At 37.1% G+C, this 13,144-nt stretch overlaps 1 protein-coding gene across 1 annotated transcript in view; it reads right to left on the reverse strand.

The window, feature by feature from the left end:
• Window positions 1-230: 230 nt before the first annotated feature.
• LOC126356510 (uncharacterized) overlaps window positions 231-13,144 on the reverse strand; it is a 35,627-nt gene continuing 22,713 nt past the window's right edge. Inside the window, exon 3 of the mRNA XM_050007377.1 lies at window positions 231-494. Coding sequence (XP_049863334.1) covers window positions 417-494 — 78 coding nt within the window. The 3' untranslated portion in view covers window positions 231-416. The remainder of the gene's footprint in view (window positions 495-13,144) is intronic.

Here is a 13,144-nt window from a genome sequence, read left to right on the forward strand (position 1 = left end):
AGGAATTTTACTGAATAACAATCTTAAAAATTACTAAAAGAAAATGTTGCATGCGATAAACTCTTAGATAAACTAAATGGAGTTTTTTTCGTAGCAATTATGCAACCAATCTGAACATTGTATAAACCTTTTTGTGCCCAGTGAGAATGAATATATTGGCACAACGGGTGAAAAACAAATTACATCTAGAAATTGTGATGCAGACAGTTCCAGAAGGAATAAGTGTAAAACAGATTTTAAAAAAGTTTGCTATTTATTTCTATGAAATACCTGTAATATTTATAGTATTTATATATTCTTACTCTGAAATGAAGCCTTTTTAAGAATATTATGTACAATACATTTATATACAGTAACTACACAAAATAAGTTCCGCTACTACTTCTGAAAATTTGTTCTTTACTTTCAGAGAGGCATTACTCTTGTGTTGGTTTGTCACGTGTTTCTTCTGCAAACCATCGTTGCACAGCTTCATCTTTCAACTTGTGGTACATCTGGAAAGGACATTTCAAGTGAAGCACATAGAAGAAAACATGGAAAACTTTTAAAAAAGCTACTTAAATAAAAAAAGTCTGTCCTTACATCACATTACAAATAAACTGTAAGAACCGTTTTTAAAAGAGAAAGTGATGCCACATTTCCCATGTCCAAATACATGAGCACAAATATAATGTCTTTTAAACAGCGACACACATCAAAATCCAAGAAAATTAGTTAGGCCTATGTTGCATCTTATTGCCTTTTAATCCATGTGACAAGTTCATTTTCTGTCTTAAAATCATTATGACAATAATTATTAGTCTCTCCATGCTCAGAGAGCAACTGTACAAGAAGTTAATTAAAGGCCACTGCAGGTAGTCTTTATTTAAGTTCATAGGACAGCTTCGCGTTTCACATCCAGGCTGTTTTCAAGTGTCTCTGAAAATGATCTGGATGCAAATGTCAAAAATGGTCATGGACATATTAGCAACTGGAGTAGCCTTTCATTAATACGGCACTAATGTCTTAACATTTCTGTTATTATTATTACTACTACTACTACTACTACTACTACTACTACTGTTATTGGAAAAAGAAGTCTTTACATACTTCCTGCACATTATTCAGTGTGGCATTCTTAAAAGATAAATTTATATTTTTGAAAGATATGACAAGGTAATTATGTGTTACTAAACCTATTGGCATTAAATTCTTTATTGTAATTCCATAACATCACTTTATTCTTTGGGGTAAATCACATTGGTATAAGTTGTATATTGTTCATAGGAAAAAATTTGTAAACATTTCAGGATTAGCCCAGTCATACAAAGTGTTACTGGTAATGGTTTACCATGGGTTTTCTCCAAGGAGCACGTAAAAGACCAAAGAAAGAAACAGAATCTATGCAACACTGCAATTTTTTCCCTCTAAAATTCAGAAATTCTTCTTTGATCCTTGCCAGTCTTTTTTCATTTTTCTAAAGTGTGCTTGTGACATACAGGTGTTTTTTTTTTTTTTGTTTCACTGTTGCAAAGCCATTTCTATCTCTCAAAATTGTCTTTCTGGCCCTGTGCTTCAACAGGTCACCACAGGAAACTAAAATGTAAATAATCAAGCTATAGCTGTGCCTATTACAGGCTGATACTATCAAATCTTCCAGATTTTCTCCTTAATTATCCTTGCGTGTTCAACAGCAGAAACTCATCAGAGACTACAGCAAAGAATTTTGCAGACATCCTCTGTATGTTAATATGAACTCATTCGTTCATAATCTACTTTTAAATGTCTCTTCAACAAGTTGGGCATTCTGACTGTTGCTTCATTACTGTTGTGTTGTTCTCTCTGAAAACTAGTTTTATGCAGCTCTCCACACTAGTCTATCCTGTGCATGCCTCCTCATCTCTGAATAACTACTGCAACCTACATACATTTGAAAATGTTTACTCAATTCATCCCTTTTTCTTCCCCTACAATTTTTACCCCACACTTCCCTTTAATACCAAACTGACAATTCCTTGATCTCTCAGAACATATCCTATTAACTTATCACTTCTTTTAGTCAATCTGTGCTTCTCTCTCTAATTTTCGATTCTATTCAACTGCTTTTGTCCTTTGATGCCTTTGGCAGAATTACAATGTCATTGGCAAACCTATACGTTTTTATTTCTTCTCCCTGTACTTTAGTTCCTTTTACAATTTTTTCTTTCCTTTACTACTTGGTCAATGTACACACTGAATAATATCGGGGATAGGCTACAACCCTGTCATACTCCTTTCTCAACTACTGCTTCCCTTTCATGCCCTTTGACTCCCTACAACTGCAGTATGGTTTATGTACAAGATGTTATAATTTTTTGCTCTCTTTATTTTATGTTACACAGTATGTCTATTTGCTGATGAAATCTTCATTAAATAATCCCCCACAATTTGAGAATAGTGATGTCTATAGCTGTAACACTAGAAGAAATAAAAGACAAGTATTACTCATTACTATAGCTGTCAGATATTCGAGAATATTTTGATATGAAGCTACAAAAATCTTTGGTTATTTGTAGATAATGTAAAATATCTGAAAGGCAGCAAAGAAAAAAAAAAGCTAACCTAACTCTTTTCTCCTGAGCAACTTCAATAATTCCAAAGACAAATTTTTAGTTAAAAAGAAGAAAATTAAGAGAAAGAAAAAAAATGAAAGCAACTAGCTACTTGGGTAGTACACAGATTAGTGGCCTATAAATGGACAGGATGCAGGCATATTCACTAACTTATCATGTGTACTTTGCCTGTTAACTGACTCATTCCACATCTTTTTATAAAAATTGTGCAAATAGTCTATGTAATGTACAACTAATTAATGAGCGGATATTTAAAGTAAGAAATCTTCTCCAGCACAACAATGATCTATTTCATTACATTTTACACTTTTGCAATGCCTTACAGATCTTAATATTTCCAACATTTACTGTATGTATACCCATATCCCTAAATATGATCTCAGCTTTACTGACACAAGTAATCAGGCAACCACATACTCCCATGGATCAGTTTTCGCTGTCCTCTACACTTTCTCAGTATTTTAACAGTTTTAGAACATCTGAATAATTTTAACACTATTTTCCATAATGTGAGCTAGTGTGATTGTGTGGATGAATAAGGGTGAGATCTGTTGGAGGAGTGAGTGGGAATGTATCCCAGATTGATTTTTATCTCTTCTCACATTTTGTCCATTTTAGCCTCATTTGTTTTATCTGATTTCATGTAGGCAATTTTCATTGAGTGCTCCTAATCCCTCCCCCCCCCCCCCCTTCCCCACATTCACATGCAAAAACACTTATTTGCCACCCCCCTTATTTCTCGAGCACACCATTTATTTAGCGTAACTGCGTGACCTACTGTATCAAAGGCTTTGATAAAGTAAAAGAAGATGACTGTTATATTATCTCCTTGGTCCAGAGCTTCCAGAACATGTGTAAATGGAGCTAAAACTGACCCTGTGATTTTCCTAGACCTGAAACTGAACTGATCTTTGTTCTTTATGCAGAAGACTGTAATTTGTTAAGTACCTGATAGTCTATTTTTCATTCAGGTTTCTGTTACTTTTGAAAACAATGAGAGAACTAAAATGAGCCCAAACTCCAGTTTCTTGGCAGAAAACTGAACCCCATTTTTGCACTTCACTCCACTACAATACACTGCACAGTAAGCTGCAACTGACAAGCCCCTATTGCAACACTGGAGGATGAAGAAAAAACTGCAAAATCTATAAAATCTTCACGGATTCTATCCAAAGATAAAAAAATACATGTACTACACAGAAAATGTTACAAAATCTTTTTCTTGGAAGCGTAAAATATATGCGAATACGTGCAGAGTTAGAACAGTTTAGGCCACAACATCAAATCTATCATTACTTAGATAATAACCACGTCTCACATGGTGAACATGCCTTGAATTCCAGTACAGCATAAAGGACTTTTAAAGGCAATCATACTAAGAGAACATCAGACGTATAAGTGCTACAATTGTACAAAATATTGAGGAGTAGTCAAAGATCTGTACAATGTATTTTCGATATATGGTACAAAATATTTTAATGATAAGTGTCTTGTTGAATGCAGGGAACTGGACTATCTTTGGTGAACATCTTTGGTATAGTTTCACATGTAAATAGAAAAATGAAGTTGCTATCTCCAAACATAGAATAACATCAACCTTGCAATACCAGATATAAATCATTATAAATCACTGCTTATACTCCATGAAATGCGTATAAACAAAAGTCAGTTATATCATAAATTTAATGAAAATAGTATCCATAGCATAAAAACAAGTTACAATACAATGTTCAGAAATAGGTTGAAATGTCACCCAACATTCATATGAACCTAAGTTACAATAATGAATCATTTTGACTACATTTACAGGGAAACATCATATGTAAATAAAGTTTAGTTAAAGTGTTTAGTCACAAGCCTAACATATCAGTAATACTAACATCATAAAAGGGGGGGGGGGGTATAAATAACCACAACATAAGTAATCATGTGCCCAAATTTAGCTTTAAAGAATGTTGGTAACACATGTATATAAAGTGGTACTGATGAATAATTTTCTTTATCGAAGTCCAGCTTTATCTAAAAGGTATTAGAGGTTCAGCCATTAAGGATGTGTGTGTTTACATGTGAAACTACACCAAAGATGTTCACCACAGATAGTCCAGTTCCCTGCAATTTGCAAGAAACTTATCATCGAGATATTTTTGTAACATACGTCAAAAATACTTTGTAGAGATCTTTGACCAACTCCTCAATATTTGGTACAATTGTAGCACTTATACCTCTAATCTTCTCTTCAACAATGCTCTGTTTACACACCTTATTAGTATGTCTGCCTTTAAAAGTCCTGTATGCTATACGGGAATTCATGACATGCTCTCCATATGTGATGTGGCCTTTATTTAAGTAGTGACAGATGTGATATGGCTTAAACTGTTTTAACCCTATTTAAGTAGTGACAAATGTGATATGGCTTAAACTGTTTTAACCCTGTAAGTATTCATGTATACTTTGTACTTCCTTGGAAAAGATTTTTTAACGTTTCCTGTATACCACATGTATTTTTTGTATCTTTGGATAGAATCCTTGAAGATGGTCTGTGACTGAAACCGGTCAATATTTGGGTTTTAAATAAAAAGGCAGCTCATGGTCAAACTCGCATTTTATATATTACTTACAGCTGTTTGAAGTCATCTTCCAAAAATGTTCAAAACTGCAAAATCCTTCGCAAATAAGGAGCACTATATAGAACACCTTACTATAGATGTAATACTGTTTATGTCTACAGCAAAGATGCAACACTTAAAACACTGCCTTGAGGAACACTGTTCTCCAACTCACAATGATCTGACAACACGTCACTAACTCACCATTGTATACCTTATGGATTTCAAAAAATATATCGAGACAGTGATGTTTATGTAGGATAGCAGTCTAACAGGGTCAGGTTGTTGACAGTGGATCAAAATGTCCTGAATCCTCACTCAGATCAACCAAGTAGTTATCTGCTCTGTAACATCAAGATTACATAACATTTAGCATTTGTTCCAGGGTCTTGCCTACGCAGCTCATTAAGATGATACTCTGATAATTACTAGTACACATTTGGTCCCCATCTGGTTTAAGGGGAAGTGGCTTGTCTGCAACATAAAATTAAAACATTCAAGGAAGATTCCCTTTGACACTGCTACCAAATGTTGAAGCATGCTGTCCTGGATTTTGCAGTGACCGGGTGCAGTAACGTGAGCCTCAGACAGTGCTGAATCCAGCTATCACATGGAGAAAGGCCAGCTGTAAAACTCTAAGGTCATGTGATAGTGGCAGAATGCTAGATCCTGGCTGGCATTGGCAGTAGTCTTTGCAAAATGCTCTGCCATTTTCTGGGCAATGTCTCTGGGCATTGTTTGAAGACACTGCCGCTAATTGTAAATGGCCATGTTTACCAGAAATCCTCCCTATGCCTTCCCATACTTTTACAGAACAAGTCAAATGGTTGAAAAAATCCAGGAACACTTGCCGTGACCTTTCCTTGCTCTGCTTCATGATGTGTCTAGCCTTGGCTCTTTTCACTCTTAAACACTGAGGTTTTCTTCCATTGGGCAGCACTTAAACTACTGCAGAGCCACAAACCTGACGCAGATTAGTTTATGGCACTCGTCAATCCACCAAGGGACAGGTTGCCTCCGAAGATGACCTCAGGACTTAGCTGTGTCCTTTCAGCGAGAGCTCCATCTGGCAAGTGAACCTGAAGTGGGAAATGATCACTGAAATGAAAGTCTCAGTGACTTCCCACTGAACAGAAACCGCAAGGGCTAGAAAGCAGACAGAGAGCTTAATGACTGACGATGACCCTGCAATAGCACAGAAATAAGTGCGAGTGCCTGCGTTAAGGATGCACAGCTTGTGCATTGTCATAAGGCTCTCCACAATCTGACCCCAAGGGCAAGTAGAGGTCTGATACCACAATAAATGATGGACATTGACGTCTGCCAGTAGGAGAAATGGCTTTGGGAATTGTTTTACAAGATCTGTTAGGACCTCAGGGTCAATCACATTTTGTGGATGTTAGTACAGTGAGCAAACAATGATCCTCTGAGACACACATGAACTTCAACTGCAAGTGCTCACAGGTCAGTAGCCAGGGGAAGAGCAGAGGAGTGGTGCATACCGTATAGTAGATAGTAGAGACGTTGAGTCACAGATAGGCACGACATGATGAGTCACAGATAGGCACGACATGATGAGTCACAGATAGGCACAACAAAAAGACTGTAAGCTTTTGGTCAAAGGGCCTTCTTCCAAATTAAACATAATATACATACAATGTAAATAAAACAGAAAGAAACTTCCACATGGGAAAAATATATTAAAAACAAAGATTCCAAGACTTACCAAGCGGGAAAGCGCCGGCAGACAGGCACATGAACAAAACACACAAACACACACACAGAATTACGAGCTTTCGCAACTGGCAGTTGCTTCGTCAGGAAAGAGGGAAGGAGAGGGAAAATATATACATACACATGCACATTTAAGTAAATGCAACTCACAAAAACATAACCACTGTCTATGGCTGCCGAAGCCTGACACAAGCTACAACACATTATGGGAAATGCAGTCTGGGGTCTGGGTGGTGGAGGTAAGAAGGAGGAGGTGGCAGTGCCGGGGGAGGGGTAGAAGGGTAAGGTTGGGAGATAGTAAAGTGCTGCTTGTGGGAGCATACAGAGACAAGGTGGGGAGAGGTTGGGGCAGCTAGGTCCAGCTGGAAGTTGAGAAGTTAAGACAGAGGGGTGGAGAAGGGGAGAACTACAAAAAAACTGTATAGAAACGCAGAATATATTGCACGGAGAGTTCCCACCAGTGCAATTCAGAAAAGCTGGTTTTGGTAGTAAGTAGCTTAACGACACAGGCTGTGAAGCAGTCACTGAAATGAAGAATGTTGTGTAGGGCAGCATGCCAGTAACTAGATGGTCCAGCTGTTTCTTGAGCACTTTGTGTGTGTGTGTGTGTGTTTGTGTGTGTGTGTGTGTGTGTGTGTGTGTACTTCAGAAGAAGGGCTTTTGGCCAAAAGCTTACTAGTTTAGCAGTATTTTTGTTGTGCCTGCCTGTGACTCAGCATCTCCACTACATGGTGAGTAGCAATCTATCCTTTTCATATCATCATTATTCTAGCCTGGATTTTCTGTTGTTTGATTTCTCATAAAAAGAAGCTTTGTCCCAAAATAAAGGCTTTGGTGACCAATTTATCTGCAGTGTAGCCTCAGATCTAGGTTAGGTTGGATGGTGATGGTTGTTAGACGGCAAAGGCAAATGTGATATTATGATACAGATTTGAGCTACATTAACTGTAGACTTTGTGTACATACTCAGAAGCCATCATAAATTATGTCTCTCTCTCTCTCTCTCTCTCTCTCTCTCTCTCTCTCTCTCTCTCTCTCTCTCTCTCTCTCCCCCCTATAGGTTCTTATTTTGGTTATATCTTATGTGTGATACATTTACTTTGTTTACTAAGGTGAATATCTTGTTAATTCTTGCAAATATGATGGCACGCACGCACATACAGAAGTTCTTCTATACAGTAGAATGAGTTGTCAAACAGATATTATTTCAGTTACCGTTCTAAGTTAATTTTAATATCTGTTGAAGTATTTACATTGCTGCGCAGATGGTTAAAGACTTTCATAGCAAAATACCTCATTCAATTCAATGACACACTATGGTTGAATGGTGGATAGTGTTTTTTCTTCTAGTATTATATTTACTAACATCACTGTTGTTTTCAAGCTGTGACTTAACTGTCAATTACGAACTTGTTAAGTGAGTAAATGTGCTGTGAGGCTGGGTCAGTACGTCCACCTGTTACAAGAGCTGTCTGCAAGAGATTCTAGAGTAGACATCAGAGATTTCCGTACTTACTCAAATCTAAGCCGCACTTTTTTCCGGTTTTTGTAATCGGTGCAAAGTAAGTGGAAATTCTGAAAAATGTTGGTAGGTGTCGCCACAACTAACTTCTGCCATCAAATACACATAGTGCAACACAGGTATGCTTTGCAAGCACAAAGATAAATACTGGTGCCAAAACCCCTGCGTCAGTATATAAATTGAAAGAAAAGGTAGACGAATGTAAACATTATGCCATGTGTTCTTTCGTGTTTGCTGCTACCTCATTTAAATCCTGTCTGTCTAATAAACTACGCAACTAGAGTGAGAAACGCAGAAGAATATACATATCATGTCATGTTTATATTTGTATTATTCTTACGTTAAATAGTGATACAGTCAGAAATGAAGCATAGCAACTGACTAGATTCTTAAATATAAGATGACTAATTTCTGTGCAGAATGTAATGTACTAAAGAGGCATCTGCAAAGATTTTCAAACGGAGAAAAATTTTCCCTAAACTCTTGTTCAGAACATCTTCTATCATACGTAGTCTATTATTTGGTTCTTGTTGATCATTATCAAAGAAAGCAGCATTGTAAGTAACAACAAATAGCAGTATCGTGCCAGTGTTTCGCTTATGAGACAATTCCTCTCTTTCTTTTTATTGTAAGGTAGCGCGCACAACACAAGCCATGCCGCGAGCGGCGACAGGTCGTTAACACTCATTATCAGAATGCGACAAACAATGCATGACCCAGAACAATAATGCATTTTCAGCTTAGATTGAAGTAAACCCCTATAACAAAGTGAACGACACTTATCAGATCAAAGCAAAATAAGCAATCGATTCAAACCAGACGAAGCACGCGAAAAAGGAAGTGCCTGACACAGCAATGGCTACTTGCTAAAGCTTAACTGTCAAGCTTACGACTCGAACCAAACTACTGTAGCTGTATCTTCATCCATTCGACCTCAATTGTGTTTCATGTTGCAATGGATCAACTTTGTTTCGATTTGGAGGGGAGGTCTAAAACTTTTCTCTCACATTTAATTTCGAGTCTCAAATTTCAGGAGCGGCTTAGATTCGGGAAAAATTTTTGTCCCCAATTTCGAGTCTCATTTTTCAGGAGCGGCTTAGATTCGACTGCGGCTTAGATTCGAATAAATACGGTATCCTTAATTCACTTTTCCGACCAACGAACACTTTTTTCCTCGACTACGTGTTACCCCAGAATACGAGTGTTATGTCAAAAGTCTTTAGCAGAAATTCAGAAAAGCTTTTATTTACAATACAACTGTCATAACTTTACAAAATACTCTCCAAGACCACTTACACGTTTTTCCCATTTTTAAAAACACTTGAACAATCAAGACACAAAGGAATTAATGACTTTTAGCTGATAGTGGGCACTGATTTACATCAATGGGGAGAGTTGAAAATTTGTGCAGGACCAGGATTTGAACCAGGGTCTCCCGCTCACTAGGCAGACGCTCTGACCACTAAGCTATCCGGACACAGTGGTCATCGAAACTGCACTGACCATTACATCCAAATTCTCAACTTATCCACACACTAGTGATGTAGTGCCCCGAGCCATTGTCCTGGTTACTCACAGTGTTTCACCGATTCCTGTGAGTTCAAGCGTGGCATGCATCTGCGCTGAGGGGACCACTGGTCAGCCTCGTCTTAATAATGTATGTGGTGTCTGTTCTTTTGGACACAATTCCAAAACCAGATATTTCTGGGGACATGTCTGGATCCTGGGCATAATTTACACAAAATGAAATGCAGATTAAAAGTGAAGAAAGTGCAAAAAGATAGGGATTTAGGGAGAAGAGACCTGGATGAATTGAAGGAAAAAGAGGTTGCTGAGAATTTCAGGAGGAGGATCATGCAAAGGGTGACTGAAATAGGAGAAAGGAATACAATAGAATACACTCAGAGATGAAATAGTGAAGGCAGCAGAGGGTCACGTGGATAGAAAGACAAGGCCTAGTGAAATTCATGGATAACAAAGGAGATTTTGAATGTAACTAATTTATTTTATTTTTATTTATTTGCACATCAAGTTCCGTAGGACCAAATTGAGGAGCAAACCTCCAAGGTCATGGAAAACATCAGTACATGAAATTACAACATAAAAGTAATTACAGATAAAAATAAAATGTTTATGAACCCGAAAAAAGTCAATTCATAAGTTTAAGTAAACGAAATCAACAATGCAACAAGAATCAGCTTAATTTTTCAAGGAACTCCTCGACAGAATAGAAGGAGTGATCCATGAGGAAACTCTTCCGTTTCGACTTGGAAGTGCATGGATTACTGCTAAGATTTTTGAATTCAAGTGGTAGCTTATTGAAAATTGATGCAGCAGTATACTGCACACTTTTCTGCACAAGAGTTAAGGAAGTTCGATCCAAATACAGGTTTGATCTCTGGCGGGTATTAACTGAGTGCAAGCTGCTTATTCTTGGGAATAAGCTAATATTGTTAACAATAAATGACAGTAAGGAATATATATATATATATATATATATATATATATATATATATATATATATATATAGAGAGAGAGAGAGAGAGAGAGAGAGAGAGAGAGAGAGAGAGAGAGATCAATCTCAAAATACCTAGACTTGTGAACAAAGTTCGACAAGAGGCTCATGAACTTACACCACTTATTGCCCAAACCGCCCGTTTGTGAGCCAAAAATATCCTTTTAGAATGGGAAGGGTTACCCCAAAATTTAATATATGGAGAAAATATGAAAATGCAGCAAATGATGCAGATGAAATGGAATACAGATCTCTAAAAAAACAAGACTGACATGAGATACAAAATAGCTAAGTGGTAATGTCTAGATGACAGATGCAAGGCTGTAAAAGTACGCATATCTAGGGGAAACATAGGTGTCAGCCTTAGAATAATTAAAGAGATCTTCAGAGGAAGGAAGAGCAGCTGTATGAATATCAAAGAGCTCAGACAGCAAGCCAACACTAAATAAAGAAGCAGAAGCGAAAGGTGGAAGGGATGTGGAGAGGATCTACATAAGGGAAACAAATTTGAGGACTATATTATGGGAACAAAAGGTAGTTGAAATGGAGGACAATGGGATGTCAGCTGGTATAAATTTATATTAAAAACGAAGAAATTCCTCCAGCTGTATTTAAGGTGTCGATTTTATTTTGCCAACTAGTTTCAACGTTGTAACAATGACATCTTCAGGCCCATACATTTGTTGACGTCAACTGCGTGTGGCTGATACTAGAAATCATTGGTGAGATATGCTCCATGTGGAAGGTGTTTAGTTACTAACCACGTCTGTATCTAACCAATGACTTCTAACATCAGCTGCACGCAGTTGACTTCAACGAGTGTATGAGCCTGAAGATGAAGTTGTTACAACGTTGAAACTAGTTGCCAAAATAAAATCGACATCTTAAATACAGCTAGAGGAATTTCTTCATTTCTAATATAAAAGGTGAAGAGGATGAATGTTTGATGGCTGATATGATACTGTGTGAATAATTTCCCAAAGCAACAAAACAGCTCAGTGGAAACAAGTACCAAGAGAAGATGACATTCCTGCAGAATTATTTAGATCCTTGGGAGAAGCAGCCATGACAAAACTATTCCGCATGATATGTAAGATGTATAAAACAGGTGCAAACCCATTAGACTTCAGACAGACGTGAATTTCATCAAACTTTCAGTTTAAGAAGTCACAATAGCAAAATACTAACACAAATCATTTACAGAAGAATGGAAAAGCTGATAGAAGCTGTCCTCGGGGAAAATCAGCTAGGATTCTGGAGAAATGTAGGAAGATTTGAAGAAATACTGACCCGACAACTTATCTCAGAAGATCGGTTAAGGAAAGGCAACCCTACATTTATAGCTTTTGTAGGTTCGGAGGAAACTTTTGACAATATCAACTGGAAACTCTTTGAAATTCTTAAGGTAGCAGGGATAAAATACAGAAGCAAAAGGTTATTTACAGCTCACACAGACGCCAGATAGCAGTTGTATAAGATTCAAGGGGCATGAAAGGGAAACTGCAGCTGAGAAGCGCATGAGACAAGGTTGTAGCCTAATCTTGATGTTATTCAGTTAGCACATTGAGCCAGCAGTAAAGGAAACAAAGAGAAGTTTGGAAAAGGAAGTAAAACCCAGAGAGAGGAAATAAAATCTTTGCGGTGTGCTGATGGCATTGTTATTCTGTCAGAGACAACAAAAGACTTGAAAGAGCAGCTGAACACAATAGACAGTATCTTGAAAGAAGGGTATAAGATGAACATCAACAAAAGCAAAACAAGGATAATGGAATGTAGTCAAGTTAAATGTCCAGCAATATTGAGGATATTCAATTAGGGCACAAGACACTGAAATTAATTCATGAGTTTTGATATTTAGACAGTAAAATAACTGATGATGGCCAAAGTAGGAGAACATGAAATATAGACTGGCAATAGTAAGAAAAGTATTTCTGGAAAAAAACTGTTAACATCAAATCTAGAGTTAAATATTAGGAAGATTTCTTTGAAAGTGTTTGTCTGGTATGTAGCTTCTTTCAACGTGAAAAATTGACAACAAGCAGTTCAGAAAATAATAGAATAGAAGCATTTGACATTTGGTGCTATAGACTATTATACGCATGGATCAAATAACAAATTTGGTGATACTGAACAGAATTGGGAAAGAAAGAATTTAGTGACATAACTTGTTTAGAAG

The sequence above is a fragment of the Schistocerca gregaria genome, chromosome 1 (assembly GCF_023897955.1).
Source record: "Schistocerca gregaria isolate iqSchGreg1 chromosome 1, iqSchGreg1.2, whole genome shotgun sequence".
In the NCBI taxonomy this organism is placed as follows: domain Eukaryota; kingdom Metazoa; phylum Arthropoda; class Insecta; order Orthoptera; family Acrididae; genus Schistocerca; species Schistocerca gregaria.